Here is an 18,366-nt window from a genome sequence, read left to right on the forward strand (position 1 = left end):
CTCTTGTGGCATGTGGCCTATTTAAGGGGCGAGTTTGCAGCCAGACTCTTGGTTCATGTGGCTGCATTTTTACTGATGTGGCTATTGGAGACAGGTGGTTTGATAGCTTAACACATTTAAAACTACCCTGTGAGGGTTGGTTAAATATGTTAATTATGTAGAGGCTGCCAGAGCACGTTTGGCTATGACACAAGACACGAATTCTCTTGATTGATTTTGTGTGCTGTAACCTCGAAGAAATGCCAATCAGAGGCAGATACAAAGGGGCTGAGTACTAACTTGAAAAACATCTTAATGTCTGTATGGGAATTTCATAATTGAAGTTAGAGATATAAACTAAACTGTATGGAAAATATTTAATATTAAGCTGGTAAATCTAAATTTTTTTATTTTAACAGTTAAAATTGTGTGTGTGTATGTGTTACACCTAAAGGAAAGGATTTGTCTTGATTTTTTATGTTTTGGTTTTTTAATTTCTAGAATAGTGAAAAGAAACAACCTACAACAACCTTGAAATTTTACTACATACTTGCATTGTGAAAGGATTTTTTAAAATTATCTTTCCATAAACTATCATTCCCAGTGATTAGGGTTTTAACTTATACTTAGATTGACGGTAGAAAAGCGAGAATGAGAGGTGACTGCTAATTGGTATGGGCTTTCTTTTTGTGTGATGAAGATGTTCTAAATTGATTGTGGTGATGATTTCACATATCTGAGTGTATACTAAAAACCATTGAATTGTACATTTTAAATCTGAATTCTGTGTTATGTAAAATATATCTCAATAAAGTGGTTACCCCCCAAAAGAAAGTGATTTCAGAAACTACTTAAATAATGAAGGAAGGATTATATAAAAAGCTAGAAGTAAGGAGTGAGCACCCAGGGCACCTGGCCCAGCTTGGGAGAAATCTTAGAAACAAGGATTGGATCATTAAAAAGGGATGTGGAAGGCATTTCTCTTAGGAATGAAAAGGAAGGATATAGGAATAGGTAGAAGTAAAAAATAGATCTGGTCGCTTTAGTGACTGGAAATGGCAGGGAGTCTCATTTAAGAGAATACCAGCCTGTCATTAATCAGAATTTGGTGACTCTGACCTGGACTGCTAGATGACCTCCTGTGTAAGTGAATCAGTGTCAGAAGAAATTAATATTTGAAATATTTCTTGGTATATATTTAACAAAATTAAAATATGCTTTCTCTGTATCACCTTGTTTTTTAAAATTAGTTTGTATTCTCTCAGGAAAATGGGAAGATTACAGGGTGATCCAGTGTCAAGAATATTTGTCATTCTAGGGCAGAAGCATTTAGGTTTTTTAGATATTTTCAATTAAATATTAAGAGTATATGAATTTGAATTTATAGAAATACATAGACTGGTAGAAAGCTATTATTTTATCACTGTCAAGAAAACAAAAGTTGTGGGCATTTTTCTTTAAAAACAGGAACTGTACATGTATACAATAATCATATCTGCCACGGAATCCTTAATTTTGCATTTGTTGTAATTCCAGCTTTCACACAGAAAAATTGTGTGCATGTGTGCACATGCTCAAATAAAAGAATCCCTTCAGGGGCACTATGTTGTTATGTATCAAGATATTCTCTTTTCTACTACCCCTCCCCCACTCCTCTCCGTCGTTGTAAATTGGCTTATTAAAACTGGTTCACAAGCCTTCCTTTTTTCCCTTTGTGATTGCTTCGGTCTTGGATTTTCAGGGTAGGACTAAAAATTCAAGTCAGATTTCAGTTACTAGGATAATTTTCTTTGAATTTAAAATTTTTCTAAGTAAATGCATAGATTTTTTTAATGAATCTGGTATTCAGTGGATTTGCTTTAAATTTAGCTGGAGAATTAATTTCATGATTGATTTATTAGCCCCTTAAAAGTATAAAAAGTGGTATCTGTAATTCATGAAGACTGAAAAACATCATCACATTTTGTTTAGCATCTTTTTAAAACCAATTAAAAGCTTTTCTAAAATGGATTGAACAGGAGAAAATAAAACATGTTCCCTAGGTCTTTATTTCAATCAAGTTTCCCTGTGTTGTGCAGGAGAAGAGATCGAGGGGGGATAGAAAAATTGAAAAGGGCTGTCCCAGCAGGGAGCCACACGGGAGAAAAGGGCTGCTCTGAGAACTCAGCAGCAGCAGCTAAGAAAGCTCCCAGCCTGCTTCATCTACATGCAGAGTCACACAAGGCATGGGGGTGCTCACCGTCAGCACAGAGGTTTCACATGTGCTTCCCTGCTGATTCCTGTGAAAAGCTAACAATTGGCTTGGAGGGTAAAAGACCACTGCAGTTCACCCTCCCTGAGCTGGATGTACAATTTGTCCAGTGTTAGGAAATGTCCGGCTTAGCAGTGAGAGGCTTGAAGACACCCCTCCTTCCAGTGAGAGTCCTAAAGCCCGCTCTTTTACTTGATGGCATTGGGGCTCTTTTCAAGTTTCAGATTTATGGAAGTTGAGGGGAATGCGCTTTTCACAGTCAGGAGAATGAAAGCCTTGAGCTTAATGTCAAGGCAGCTGCAGGAATGAAGCCGTAAGGCCAGGTAGACCTTCCGCAACCTGCAGCACCAGTGGCTTGATTGTTTTCCTCGGTTGCTTCTGGTGCCTTCTCTTTGGGTGGGGATGGGAGAGACAGAATAAAGCGCCTGAAAAGGAACTGCTGGGGCTGTAAATGACATGACTGTCCAGTTTCCTCAACAAGTGTGAGTAGGTAAGCCCATTGACCTGACCGCTTAACGCTAGGTTTACTTGACACTTTAGGAATGAAATTGGAAGGCCACATTTGTATGTACCAGAATAGCCTTGTAATTTATGGAGAACCCATAAGGCTATAATAGAGCTGGAAAATTCCTTGTTTAGTTTAGTGCTTCCCTACCTTTTTCAGATCATGGCATATAGAAAATGATAACATTTGATGTTATGCCTGGGTAAAGGTATGAGGCCACTCACTGGCCAGAGATGCAGCCACCCCAGCCTTCCCACAGGCAGATGAGAATTGATATCTTAGTCCACCTATAACTTGTTTGCAGCATACCAGTTGGAAGACTCTTTAGAAAATCACTCCGAATTCACAGCACTATTACTGAAGTAGAACTCAGACCTAACAGAGTTTTAGCTAAAGTACAAAGTTGTTGGAAAAAAATGACTTCCTCACTGCTCTGGCACCTCAGAATATTACCTAATAAGAAAGAAGTGAAGTTTAGAGCTGAGATGGGCATAACATGTGAACCAAAAAGACTGTTAGTAAACCCCTGATGGGAACTCAGGCAGACATACTTGTTTCCCCATGGGTTTCATTTTAATGTAACTGGTCTCTAGACAAGATTGCTTTTTATGTAATCTCATGACATCTTTGTACACTCTTACTTCAGAGATGTTATAGGAAGTCTTGGTAATATTAAGCAACTCTTCAAGCTTAGGGTTGCTTTAGCAAAATAAGCAGATAATGGAAGAGACTCCAAGTTGTGCAGGCCTAAACATGAGTATCTCCCCATCGATCTGTTCAAAATTAACTCTGGCTAATGACTACAATATGACTCAAGAAGATATATAACCACTTTAGGAAAGAGGTTTAGTCATTTTGCCACACATATTAATCGTAATCACTCCTATAGTGGTGACTTTTGCATTGTACTTCTTCATTGAAAAATAATGTACAATGCTTGACAGTTTAGTGCCCAGTTTTCCACTTATTAAGTCAATGACATGAGATGGCTGCTATATCTTATAAAATTCCCTATAAATATACTTTCTTAGTAGTAGATTGTCTTATAAAGTTCTGTGTAAATTGGACTTATATGTAATACATGTACAGTCAGGCGCTGCATAACTTTTTGGTCTATATATAGAACCACATATACCACAGTGGTCCCATAAGGCTATAATAGAGCTGGAAAATTCCTATTGCCTAGTGACATTATAGCCGTCACACAGTAGCACAACGCATTACTTATGTATTTGTAGTGATGATGGTGGAAACAAACCTACTGTGCTGCTAGTTGTATAAAAGGATAGCATATATAATTACAGCCATAGGCTCTGCCATCTAGGTTTGTGTAAGTGTACTCTATGATGTTTATGCATTGACAAAATTGCCTAATGATACATTTCTCAGAACATACCCCTGTCATTAAGTGGCACTTGACCGTATATGTAGAACAATTTCAAATACATTAAAAAAAGGTAAAAGAAATTCCGTGAATCCCTTTATAAAACATAGCTACAGATATTTGCTGAACAAAATCATGTTTTCAAAATTGGGTTTTTTGGTAGAGCACATCTGTAATAGGTATTAACAAATACCAGAAATTATAAGACATATATGTCATTTTCAGATCTCAAAATTACCTAAATTTTATTCATCAGGGACATGTTAATGTTTCAGAGACAAAATATTCTCTCAGAATGTCTTTACCTATCCCCATTGCCTTAAATATATTACTGTGAGATGGTATCAGTGTTAGAAAAGTATTGATATAGTATTCCATGGGGCCATGAATCTAGTTATGAGCACCGTCTCTCTGCAGAACTTGCTCTTTGTATTGGACTTGGAGTCGGAAAATCTGAGTTTGAGTCTTAGCTCAGTCATCTTCTGGCTATATAACCTTAACCTTTGTGTTTATTTCTTCATCTCTAAAATGGAGATAATTCCTCCTGCCTTACCTACCCCATTATCTTAGGGCCAACTAAGATAATGTAGCGTGAAGTTCTTATAAACCTGTGGACTACACAAATGTAAGGTATAAAGCATGGAGTTACTGAAAAGTAGGAACATGCCATTGTCTACAGAGAATGCCATTTGTACACAGCTGACTTATAGAATCTTATCCCAAGATTTTCAAAAAGGGAATGGATGTTTGTCCTGCTTGATTTGAATATTCCCGTTGCTTGGGCCCAGTGGTTGATATCTAAGATTCTGTTTCTTCCTGTTTTGTTGCTGTTTCAAAGTTCTTAGAGAGTCTAGTATTTTGTTAACACTGTTATGTGGAACTGGAAATTTATTTTCCTGGTGTGTGTGTGTTTTAAAGAAAAGAGGTGCCTTTAGATAATCCACAGAACCTTTAACTTGTAAGATAGGAAAGCTAAAGGATGTAATAATTATATAATAAATTTCCCATGGACAGTTGAGTTCACAGTTGCAGCTTGGAGTGCCCAAGCACAACTTACCTCATTTGCAATGCTGGAAAAAGAAATAGGGACACCCTGCTTCTCCGTCTCTCATTGCTGAAATTTAGAAGCTTCCTAAGGCCTAAGACAAATACTCTGACCTGGCGACTGGGAATCCCGGTTATAAAAGGAAAAATGAAGTAGAGACAAATATCAGAGCTCAACAGGGTAAGGAGTGGAGGGAGGGCCCACACTGTGAGGTTTCCGAGGACTCTACCCATTACACTTGTCCTCAGCCTACAGGGACTGGCCCACCTACTTGCTTTTTCTCTGCAACCATCTGTTACTTGTAACTAAACTTCCCTTTTTCTCCTAATTCACTGTGGAGCAGAATAGCATTTCACAACTCCTCTCCTACCTTCCTGTCCCCAGAATAAAGTACATAGCTCTCTGGAGATTCCTTAGGGGTTTATACCACATGACACTACAGCTATTGAGTAAGAAGAACCAGTAAGAGGAACCTTACAAAGGTGGAACCTTACAGAGGGCCCAGGACAATCCATCAATATTCCTAATAGTTATTGGAATGAAGATGGAATCAGTCCTTGATCTGTTTAAGTCACTACTTGGTCTATAACCACATCTTCATCTTGACAATCCTGCGTACCCCTCACGTTGGGAAATGGAAAGAGCTCATCACAAGGAAGGCTCCGGACAGTTTGCATGGCCCTCCTTTTCCCTCCCTCCCTCCCTCCCTCCCTCCCTCCCTCCCTCTCCCTCTCCCTCTCCCTCTCCCTCACCCTCTCCCTCTCCCTCTCTCTCTCTCTCTTTCTTTCTTTCTTTTAACATATTTAGACTGTGTAGATAATAATGTCGTTGAATGGATATTCTGAAGATGGTGGTTCTTCACTACACATAGAACTGGCCTTGGCAATGTAAATAGCACAGGAATTAGAATGCAGACACTTGAATTTGAATCCAGTCTCTTAACTTCTGAGCCTCACTTTTCTCACTGGTAAAATAGGAACAGCAACAATATTTAAGTTGAGAAAATTAAGTACAATAAGTGTTTATTGTTGTTCTTTGTAAAGTGCAAAGCACAACTCAGTTATTAGTTTACTATTCACGTCAAAAAAAAACTCTGATCCTGTCTTTCCTCACTCACAAAAAAAGTATCTAAAAACAACAAAGTGACCAACCCCGTCAAAGGAGCTAATCTCCATGGGCTACTGCTAAAGAAACCAGCCCTAGAAATGCAGGCAAGAAAGAGCATAGCAGCTTTCTTTTTTCCTCTAGCTGCCAGCCTCCTGCTCCTGCAGACCCTGCCTTAGCCAGCCCTGGAGCAAGCAGAAGAAGGGTGCTCATTTCTGGAAGAAGCGTGGTAATGATAGGAAGGGAGGACAGGGAGAAATACCAAGTGACAGCAGTCAGATAAAAAGCTCTGGCCACCCAGCTGGTGACCTATTATCCATATAAACTGAGCCTATGTCAGCAACTCCCTGCATAACTATCAAATCACCTTGCACTTAAACCTCATATTCTTATAGTGTGATTTCAGTTATAAAGAAGAAAGGACTGGAGCAAATATTCCAAAATTGTCTATTGTGATTGCCTTTATTTTAATGGTCTCCAAACTTTTTGAACACCACTACTAGTAAAAAAGATTTGACCTCATCCTCTCAATAGTTTAATAGATCTATTATTTTATAAGATGATGTTCACTTTCAAACATACACAAAAAAGGAAATTTTTTAAAGAATGAAATTAGCTGGGACAGTGTGGATCAATGGTTGAGCATCGACCTAGGATCCAGGAGATCATGGTTCGATTCCTGGTCAGGGCACATGCCCAGATTGTGGGCTCCGTCCCCAGCAGGGGGCATGCAGGAGGCAGCTGATCAATGACTCGTCATTGATGTTTCTATCTCTCTCTCTCTCCCTTCCTCTCTGAAATCAATAAAATATTAAAAAATAATAATAAAAGAATGAAATTAAACATAAAAATAAAGGGCAGTTCTAATATTTCTCCATCTTAAAGACAACTGCTATGACTTAAGATGGTAGAATTATAGGTGATTTTTTTTCTGCTCTATTATTTCCTATATTTTATAAATTTTCTATAATAAGAATTTATTACTTTATAATCAAGGAAACATGAAAACAATGTTTGTACTATTATTTTCATTTTTAACTTAGCATTACTGTCAAAATTTTTTCATCCCAACCCTTCCAACTAATTTGCTGTGTGACTAACAGTTAAGTGAATCTACCTTTGTCTCTAAGCTTGTCTGTGTATAATATATTTTTAACCTTTTTTTTTTTTAAGGCTAATTTAATTTAAGGTCTGGCCTATAAGACACCCTGTCGTCCTAAGAGTAAATGTGAAAGTGCCTAATGGCTCTCACAGTTGTCCTTGGAAACCCACCTGGCATTCAGCTCAGTGCTGTATTTCTAGTCTGAACTCATGACAGTTGAATGCCAGTGTGACTAAGGTTGACTAAGATAGATGGTGACAGTTGTATTAAGTTTCATGGAAGGGAGATAGGAAGTTTCTTTTGCATCCAAAAATATTTCTTTTGACAGGCAAGTCAAATCTTACTTTAGGGAATATATGCTTTTACTAGGATGTGCATTTGTTCCTCTATAGAAACACAAAGGTGAATAAGACATTTACCTGCCCTCAAAGAGCCATAATCATCCAGGACCACGTGTTCAGTTGTACAGTTTGTGCACAAGATCAAGTGGCAAGATGGGGTAGACATCCAGCTCACACCCTGCTCACCAAGCCATCCACTCTGGTGAGGGGCTGAATCTGCCCTGAGTAGGGTTGTCAGACTAAGTAGGTAAGAATATAGAGCAGAGGGGTCATTTTAGGGCATGTCATGCTAAAAGCTGAGAGAAGTAGGGAAAATCTAGGGGTACAAGGTCAAGGACTTTGGATTAATCAGTGGTCATCTTAGTTAAGTTTCTAATGAGACAACACATCTACAAAACTATTCCTTTGGTACTAAGAATACCAAGAGTACAGCTTTATTTTTTTTATTTAACCTTTTCTCCTAAGAGCTCAGAGGTCATAATTTCTAGGTAATATATCTAACCTAACTAACTCATAATTAAGGATCAGCTGTTGCTGATATGAGTTTAAAATTACACAAATAAGAACAGTAGGCAGCAAAGTGTAGTGGATATCAGTGAAGTTGAATTCAGTTTCAGCTCCCTCCTGATATAAAAGCTTCAGACAGATGCCTTCACCTCTCACCCCAGGTTTCTCAGCTACAAAATAACCAGAAGAGGGAGAAGGCGAGGACTAGGTAGCTCTTTTAAGAGCTATTCCAAGTGTAAAATTTGATGACTCAGTGTCTTCTTCACAAATTGGTACTAAAATATTATTTAATATTATAAAGTGGGCTGCTCGCCTATAGTAATTATTTACAATTATTTAGGGTGAAGTTCCTCATTTCATATCCAGTCTGCATCATGAATTCCCCTCCTTACTGTCCTCTGCCCTACTTGCGATAGTTACAAAGACGGTAGACTAAGAATTTGCTTCAGGGTAAAATCTAATGGAGAGTTTAAGTGTAGTTGTCTGCCTAGTTGTAGCATGATTTATTTGAAACATCCTTCCTTTGGTATTCAACTTAAACATTTAACTACAAAAAGAAAAAAGAAGTTGCAGACAGTTGAGCATGAGAAATCAGAAATGCATGCAGGATATGCAAAGAGACCCCATTTCTCTCCTTTCACTGTCCAGACTCCTGATCGTTTATAATAGTCAATTTCTCCCCTTGGATTGGGGAAACTAAGGGTTGCAGGAGATGCTTACTTTTACTTTTTATCTCTCTAGCTTAAATTAATGGCATCTAATGAATCTTATCTTTTCTCTGTTAGTCTGTATTATCTAATCAGTAGCTTAACAACTGATTGATCAGTTAATTAACTAAAAGAAAGATATGACTGCCTTTGCATCTACTTATTATTATAAATGAAGCATATGTGCCATTCATTTTAGATTCTTTTCTTTAAAACTTATTATCATAGCATTCAACACTTGGGGCTCAGAGTATATTTTCCTGTTGAACACTTGGTATAATGTGCATTTTTCCAGGGCCAGAAGACAGAACATAACAAAGAAGTGATCTGCTAGAAACCTACCCTGAGATCACCATTCATTCATTCAACACAAATTTATTAAGTTCTATGTACAAGGCTAGCCCTGAATACATCAATAAAACCAAACAGAAGTCCTGTCCTTATGAAGGAAGACTAGCAATAAATACAATAAATAAGTAAATGAGTAGATTATTTAGTATGTTATAAGGTACTGCAGGGGAACATCAGGATAAAGGAAGGTGAGGAAGAGGGGATTGCAGTTTCAAATGGGGCTGGGGGCTAGGCCTTGTAGAAAAGGCAACATTCAGGCAGTGCTTTGACTTTGAGGGAGAGAACCACGTGGGTGTATAAGGGACGAGCATCCCAGGCGGTGGGAACATAGGAATCCCCTGTGTGCTGGGCATGCTGTGCTAAGAACTGCTGGCACACAGATGAATAAAACATGGCTTCTATCTCCAGGGAGTTGACAGGCTAGAATCGAGATTCCGACTTGCAAATAAATGCAGCAGTAAAGTTGTACAGGCAATATGTTAGGTAGAATTTTTTTACAGGTCTCTGTATTGAATAATACAAGCTAAATGAGAAAAATATATATGAGAAATTACCATTTCAAGAATGAAGCTAGGATAAGTGTAGATAACTAAAGCACCTCTTACCAGGAAAGTGTTTTCACACCCTCTGCCCTGAACTGATTGCTCCCTCAGAAGTCCCTGCCTCTTACTGAGGCCCCTCACTCTTACCACCTCCACAATTCCTTCTGAGGGAGTGTTTGAGCTGTAGCTACAGGCCTCATCTGGGCCTTACCGTAACCCTAGTTAAACTGAAGACTGCTCACATCTTCCCCCGAGTGAACCTCGGCCCTCTGGGAGAATGTGCTCTCTCCATATCTTTTGCTGCTAATGCCCTGTGTTGTCAGGAAGAGAGGAATTCTCAGGCACCCCACTGCTTGCCCACTGGACCTACTATTATGGATTCCTGACATCCTAGGCAGAGGGGAATTTTTGAGGTTCCCCTCAAGACCATTCCTTCAAGCCCTCACTTCCTTTCATTCTTGCCCCCTCTGACAAGAATGGCAAAGAGTCCCTCCCCCAAGCATTCTTCACCTCATTCTTCATCTGCTCTACTGACAGATATGATTTTTAATCCCATTTTTATGGTTGAGGAGAAGACAAGTCCTGAGAAGTTAAATGACCTAGCCAGAATCTCACAGCTATGAATGATGGAGCCTGTACTTTTTCTACTGCACCAAGCCACCTGTCCATCAGGGGACTGGCCTCTCCTCCCTTTCTTTCTGCCAGCCCTGGGCTTGCAGTAAGAAGGATGCCATATATGTGAGGTATTGGTGAAAGGTGCAGACGACCCTCCTGGCATGCATACTCTTAGAACTGGCATGTAATTAGTGCAGCAGCTTTCTCACTGGCCACTAGACCGTCCTGCATGTGGCTGCTAGGATCATCTTTCTCTTCATCACAGTTCTTCCTCCTCAAGAACCTTTAGTTTCCTGTTGCTTTTTATACTAAATCTCCTTCCTTAGTGTAGCATTTTGAGTCTTCCTTTATTGGCTGCCTACTCCGCATCTGTCTAAAAAGACTTCATTACCAGCCCTTAGTGCTCTGGCTCAGCTGCCTCCACCACCCACATAGGATTTGGTAGCATTAGAGGCCCGTCCCTTCTCCTCCTGGGCCTCCTCTTTGTCAATGTCTCCTCAGAACTATAAGAATCTTCCTAGATGACCCCACTCCAATGAAACTGCCCCCATGTGCTGTGTCCCCTTAGCCACTATGAGTTTGTACTTACTGATGTGTTACTTGGTAGTGGTCCCTGAATATTTATTTGCTCTTTCCAGCTAAATTATAATCACTTTGAGGGCACAGACCAAATCTCATAATTCCATAAGTACTTGAACAGAAAAAATTCTTGTTTATGGTCTGATCAACTAATATATTGTATCTTTTAGTTACTGAGTTTATAAATTCTTAATATTCTGAAATTTTTCACTCGTGTTTACAAAACCCTCAAATTCTAACAAGCAGAAAATAAAGTTTAAGGCCCCCAGCACAACAGCAGTTTGGAGTTGCACTTTTAAACTCACTTCTTAATCCATTTCAGAGTCTCCAATTGTTCACAGTTAATTCTCTACACCAAGGGTGTATTACACTTGCTCAGCATTGAATGATATGGAAAGAATGGCCTTTCTCTACTGCATAACTGACTTTACTTTTGTTCACAGGTTAAAATCAGCCCTTCCATTTCACTGCAGTATTATATTGGTGGCATTTTTATTTAAGAAGAAAAAAAGCTTTCTTCCATATGAACTTTTGTTACAAATCAGTTTATTGGGGCCAGTCAATGGGCAGGACCTATGAAAGGGTGTGGATTATCTGGTTAGGCCTTTGTGTGGCAAAAGGCTTAGACGCTGCTTAGTACTTGGCTCATTCTTCTCGTGTAAAGAAGTGTTTTTTTGAAGGATCAACACCTGACTGAGCCCTGCCTTTTTCATGGTAATGTTTTCACCTGAGTTGCTTCTTATGGCACTAAGAATTAGTTAACTAATACTTATTTAACCTTGGAACAATGTTTATCATAATCCGATTGGCAGATAGTCATTTTATTTAGGCCTTTTCTTTATTGCATCAGAACCAACAAATCTCAGTGAAGAGTATACTGGGAATAATTTGTTTTTCCGAATATTACCTCTCTGCTGTTTTTTCTCTCCATCAAGGGGCATGTTTCGGCTCTGTAGACTTAAGACTAGTAGCTACACACTAGCAAATTGAATTTACCCTCTTGGGTTGAGCTCTACTTTTATTTTTAAAGCTGGCCTTCCTGTTTTATGCTGCTGTCAGCTTTTCCTCCCAGATGTTCTCCAATATGATTTATTATATTAATACATTCAGAGCTGCTTTTTCATGATAAAGCTCCCTCATGAGCATTACTCCACTAATTAATATACAAAATGACCCAGCACAATTTAATTATTTCGTAATTTTTTTTTTGGTGTTTTCGTAAAGATGATGCTTTACAAGCCAAGGCCTAGACTTGCCTGGGTCATGACCTCTCTGCAGTGTTTGCAGTCTTGTTAAACAAGAAGAAAAGCAAAACATAAATTAGCATCTCTATTAGACGTTGCTCTACATTTCCCAGTCTTTCAACACCCTGAAGAGCAGAGTCACTGTTAGCACAAGAAAAAGGTTCACAGGGAAAATGGCAGTCCCATCTTTCTGGAATGAGCAAGAAGCTTCTTCCTCAGTGCCATTCTGCTAGGGCCAACGTTGTCCTCCATGAGAGAGGAGCGAGGTGAGGGAGTTTGAATTATGGGCTATGGAACATTAAAAACCTAAGGAAAAAAGGGAAGTACCACTTAACCTGTAAATGTAATGAGGATGTTCTACCTGTGTGGCTTTGGCATCTGCTATCCTTCAGGAGTATGTTTCTAAGTTTACCACTAGAATTTAGTGTTGGAAAACACCTGGAGTGGAGTGTAAAAGCACCACTTTTCTGTTACAGTAGACGTTGATAAGTCTTTGTGTCCACAGTTACCCGAATACCCTAGTTTTTGTTTTTGTTATTTTGCCTGTGAACTTACATATTTCTGCTCTTTCTGGCTTGGAATGTCCTTCCCCTCCATCGTCCTCATCAACCTACCGCCATTCCTTAAGACTCAGCTCAGGAATTACTTCCTACAGAGAGAAGACGTTTCTCTGTTTCATGTTTCTTCCCTCTACCATGACATCCTGTGATAACATCTCTACCTTTTTATACTTTATTGTAATGATCTCCTTTGTATCTGTCCATAGATACAAGATCTAGTCCATATTCATCTAGAAGCTTAATAAAGCTCTGCTGATAATGCATTTGATTTGCAGCTACTGGATTTCTTTACTAATTATAATGATTACCCTCCCATCTGTATACGTCTATCCCATAGTCTTTGCACAGTCAGCTGATATGCAATCACTAATTCTGCCAGGTCTCAACTTTGTTTCTTTGACATGCCTTTGTCTATGTTGGTGCATTATCCATTCTTGGCCCAGTAGATGGACAAAAACAATGAGTAAGACTGAGATAGGCTACCGTACCTTATTGACAATAGTAGTGTAGTGTTTACAAAACCCAAATTGGAATTGTTTTGGCATCTGTTCATAAATTTCTTTAAATCTTTCCCTACATTTATCTTAATTCCCACATAATAATTTATTTATTTTCATATTTATGTTAACATTCTGAATTTCTAAGATCTGTGAATAGGTTTAATGATTGTATTAAAGGCTTATCCGTGGAATGAGTATGTATAAATAGAGTGACATACAATTAAAATTTATTCCTCTTCCATTTTCCAAGTAAATTTTTTTTTAAATGTGTTTTTCTTCATGAAAAAAGACAGCATACAACTTTGAGTTCTGGATCTAGTTTCCATTCCTGGCTCTGTCTTTTATTAGTTATTTGACCTTGAACAAATTACATGTTTCTGTGAGACTCAATAGCTTCATCAGTAAAATAGAAATAATGCTAATACTTAATTCTTGGGATTATAATGAACATTAAATGAGAAACTGCTCTGAAGAGGGACCATACTGCAAATAAGAGTAAATGAATGTCTCCGTAATGAACAGTGAGATACTCAGACCCTTTCCCCCATCTACTTCCAGTATGCTGGAAACTTGGCTTCAGAGCCCTCAGGAAGGAGATTGAAAGAGTCTTCTCCAGTAAAAAATTTATACATCCTGACCTTTGAGGGACTAATCAGCGAAGTCTTAGCTGGTCATCCTCATCCTGTAGTGAAGCCCACAAACTCAGAGGTCCACGTTACTTGTTTCTTAATTGTGATTAGTCATCAAATAATGACCACACTCTTGAGGAAAGCCTCCAGTGAATAAATAGTAAAAAACAAACTCAGGAAACAGAGACAGAACAGAGAATAGAAGAAAACATTTTTAAAATCTGTAGTATTCACAGACATTTAAAATTACATATTGTATCCATGAAATATAATAAGATGTAATAAAAAAAAGCCAAGAAACAAGAAATAGCGTTTAGAAATAAAAAATATTATAGAAAAAAATTAATATAAAGTTGAAAGAAAAAGTTGATGCTAACCTAAAAAGTATTAGAGAAAAAAATAAAAACTAAGAGCAAAAAAAGAAAAGAAAATTAGAAGATTAGTATTAGACCAGTATCCAACTAATGGAAGTTCTGGGGCAGGGGTGGGGTGGGGAAACACAGGGGAAATAAAATGAACAGAAGGAAATCTCAAAGAAATTTCCTAGGACTGAATGATTGGAGTTGCCAGTTTAGAAAGGACCCATCTAATGCCAACAAAATGAGTAAAGAAAGACCTCAGGGTACATAATTTTGAAATTACAGAACATAGGGGTAAAGAAAAGATTCCTTTAAAATTATATTTTTTAGCCCAGCCGGGCGTGGCTCAGCGGTTGAGCGTTGACCTAGGATCCAGGCGATCAGGGTTCGATTCCCAGCCAGGGCACATGCCCGGGTTGCGGGCTGCAGCCGGTCAATGACTCTCTCATCATTGATGTTTCTATATCTCTCTCCCTCTCCTTTCCTCTCTCTGAAATCAATAAAGATATATTTAAAATTATATATTTTTAAAAACAAGTTAGAACCAAAGAGTGAAGAAATGAGAATGGCATCAGTCTTCCAGCCAGCAACACTGAAAATTAAAAGACAGTGGAGCAGTGCCTTCAAAATTCTGAGGCAAAAATTATTCCCAACCTTGTTCTCTATACCTAGCCAAACTATCAAGTATGAAGAGTATGTACAATATTAAGGGTAGAATGAGGCATTTCCAGACATTCAAGGAAATGCTTAAATTTTTGCTTCTCATATACCGGACTTTCTCAGGAAGCTTTGACATATATGTACCACAGGAAAGAGAATAAATGAAGAAAAAGGAAAGCTAGGAAACAGGAAAGCTAGGAAAGGAGGGCCATAGTGGGGCGGGGGGGTCTCCAACCGAAGCTGTGGTGCAGGCCTAGAGAGTGGTCAGTTCACACTGAGCTCTGAGAACAGGAAGCTTCAGGAGGGGAATGTCTTTAAAAAAAACAAAAATGAACTTCCTAACGTGTTTGAATGTATTGGTTGGTCAATTTGGAGATGAACTTGGGATGGTGTATGTACCTGGTAAACTAAGCAAAGGGGCAAATGGCAATTATTAACTCTAATAGAAAAATAAAAAGAAAATGTTGCTCAAGAAAGGAAATTAATAGTATACTACATGGCTTAGCTGTAAATCACATTTATATAATCATAATAAATACTGAATATAGATTTAACCAAAGACTGTAAAATAACTATATTGGAAGGATGAGGAAGGGATATTGGGGGTGGGGGTGGGGAATAAGTGCAAAATTAATCTTAAATAACCATCTTCCATAATAGTAAGCCAGTAAATAATATATAAAGTTGAAAATAAAATTCTTAAAATAGTAGTATCACCTTATTTAAAGATAAGGAAGAGAGTACGAGGAAAAAAGCTAAGAGAATTGAAAATGGTTGCCTCTTGCTACAGGTAATCAGGATTGGTGGCAAAAGCCTGCTATAGTTTTTAAACTTTTTTTTTTTTTGTATATTTTGGGGTTGGAAATAAAAATGAAATTTAAAAATATTAAATGAGGCAATTATGTAAAGCACTTAGTACCATGCCTTTCACAGTTATGTGTTACATAACATGTAAAATATTATTACCCTGCTCTTTTAAAAATCACAATAAAGCTTTGCTAAGTGGGTGATATGGACTTTTCAGTCATTCATTTTTTTCCTCCAGTTCCCACTATCCATGTACCATGTTGGCTGTGAAAAATGAACTACAAACATGTACTGAAGTGTCCTGGCTTGTAGTCTCCCCGATTTCCTAAGCTGTTACTCTGTTGATGTGAATGAGAAGAAAGGGTGGTTGCCTCTTTCTGAGTCATATTCTGAAGAAAATGCTGCTCTTTCTGAATCACGTTGTTGATTGTTCTTCTTTTAATTTCAAGAGGAAAATTCTGATATTTTTTATTGCCTAATCATTTGCATTTCTGCAATTAAGTGGATATTGTTCAGGGTTACACTAGTTTTTCTAATCAGTTTTATCCTGTGCATTTTAACATGTTTTCTCTCTGTGATCAGGGCCGCAAGCTTCTTATCATTGGGACCACTAGCCGCAAAGATGTCCTTCAGGAGATGGAAATGCTTACCGCTTTCAGCACCACCATCCATGTGCCCAACATTGCCACAGGAGAGCAGCTCCTGGAAGCTTTGGAGGTGAAAATGAGCCAATGGATTGTTCACTGTTTATAAGAAAGGAGTTGAGGCTGGAAATAATGCTCAGGGGTGCCAGACATCACACCTAGTGTTTAGTTTCTATGTTAACCTAGAATATGGGACTTGGGCTATGCCTTCAGTTTTTCAGGAATTAGAGGAAGGAGAGATGAATATAAATGAGAGTGAATTTCCCACTTCTCGGTGTAGGCAGCACAGAGACTGCCAGGAATGAGTGACTCTATGCCCAGCGTGAGTGAGGCATATAGATTACGTGGGCCAGAAATGTGGGGTGAGGGTAGGTGAGGTAAAGTAATCAATATAGAAAAATCAGTTATCTGTAGTAGCTTTCAGCCCATTTACCTGTATTTATCTAATAAATTGGAACAATGATTAAAACTTTAGGAACTTCAAATAAGCTACAGAAGTAAACAGAACTGCTTCATGAACAAGTTCATAATACGGAAATGTTTTCTTCAGTATTTTTGAGGATGACAGAGTTTTTAATTTAAAAAAAAAAAAATCCATTAAACTTTTGATTGATATCAGTGCATACAAGTGACTTGATGAGTTCTGTTAGAAAATATTATCTAGTGAGTTATTTAACAGTGGTGAAGGCTCCTTAAAATCCTCAAGACCCATAAACTTGGGGCATACTCCCAACAAAATAGAAATTATTTATATGATAAATGTCTCTAGGTTGCCTACTTGAACAGCTTTTGTGCTGGAGTTGGGTAAGAGAATTAAATTTAGTCTGCTTTGACACATACAGATTTGTTCCTAGAAAGGAATGTTAAAAATTTTACCTGATATTTATTAATGGTGGAGCTGTTTTTCCCCCAGCAAATATACCTCTAAATTATCATGGAGGCCTATAGGAAAACAGGATTTAGGGTTCCAATTTTCAGTTTCATAGTTACACCTAATGGGTTTAGGAAGGTCAGGTTAGGTTTTTAAATAGGAGCGAGTCCTATCTACTTGAACCAGTCAGCTGGTCCTTATCGTTGTTCTTTTAAGCATAAGTGTGAGAATTAACTAATGTTGTCGACTCACTATAACAGTGCTTTCATTTCTTTATTGTTTTTGTAGCTTTTGGGCAACTTCAAGGATAAGGAACGTACCACAATTGCACAGCAAGTCAAAGAGAAGAAGGTCTGGATAGGAATCAAGAAGCTACTAATGTTGATCGAGATGTCCCTACAGGTAAGCTGCTTCCTTCTCCATATGATTCAGACATAAAAGATTCATGATATGCCCAGAGATTTTATATTTCCTTTTGCTAAAGTGTTAATTTGTTATAATTCTCTTCTATGATTTCTGAACTCAAGTTGATATTAGTAGCCTGAGATCAAACAATAGTTTATTGGTACTTTCCCACATCTTAAAATTGTTTATAAAGTTATTTTAAGTTTTAATTTGGGGAGTTACTAGATTGTAGAATGAGAAAGGACTTCAAAGAGCAATTGTTCTGCTGCCCCTCATTTTAGAGATGAGGGTACTGAGTGTCCCACAGGTTGTCAGTGAGTTATCCAAGGTCACAGCCAATTGGTAGAGAGGGGATGATGTTGTCTATCAGAGGTCAGGAAGCTACCACACATACAACAAAAGGAGCCTGGGAGACTGTTTTAATGGACAGAATAATTGATTTGTGCAGATTAGACATTACACAGTAATTGATCTGTGTATTTTCCCTGGCCTGGGCTCCTAGAAATGTCATGGGAACTGCTGTGGTTAAGCACCCGTAGGAAACTGAGCCCGAGGCTGTTGCCTGGGCAAAAGCAGATGAAACTTCTTCTGGACTTTGTCGCATCTACTGGCAACTTACGTTTCCTCTTTTTGGAACTCCACCCCTCCATGTACCCATCCTGTGTCTTATGCTTA

At 38.2% G+C, this 18,366-nt stretch overlaps 1 protein-coding gene across 1 annotated transcript in view; it reads left to right on the plus strand.

Moving 5' to 3' along the window:
- The window catches only part of NSF (N-ethylmaleimide sensitive factor, vesicle fusing ATPase), a gene marked incomplete at its 5' end in the record, with an annotated part of 104,771 nt that overhangs the window by 81,817 nt on the left and 4,588 nt on the right, over positions 1 to 18,366 (plus strand). Inside the window, 2 exon segments of the mRNA XM_081162848.1 lie at positions 16,354 to 16,488; positions 17,575 to 17,688. Coding sequence (XP_081018974.1) covers positions 16,354 to 16,488; positions 17,575 to 17,688 — 249 coding nt within the window.

The sequence above is a fragment of the Miniopterus schreibersii genome (assembly GCF_964146895.1).
Source record: "Miniopterus schreibersii genome assembly, chromosome: 16".
In the NCBI taxonomy this organism is placed as follows: Eukaryota; Metazoa; Chordata; class Mammalia; order Chiroptera; family Miniopteridae; genus Miniopterus; species Miniopterus schreibersii.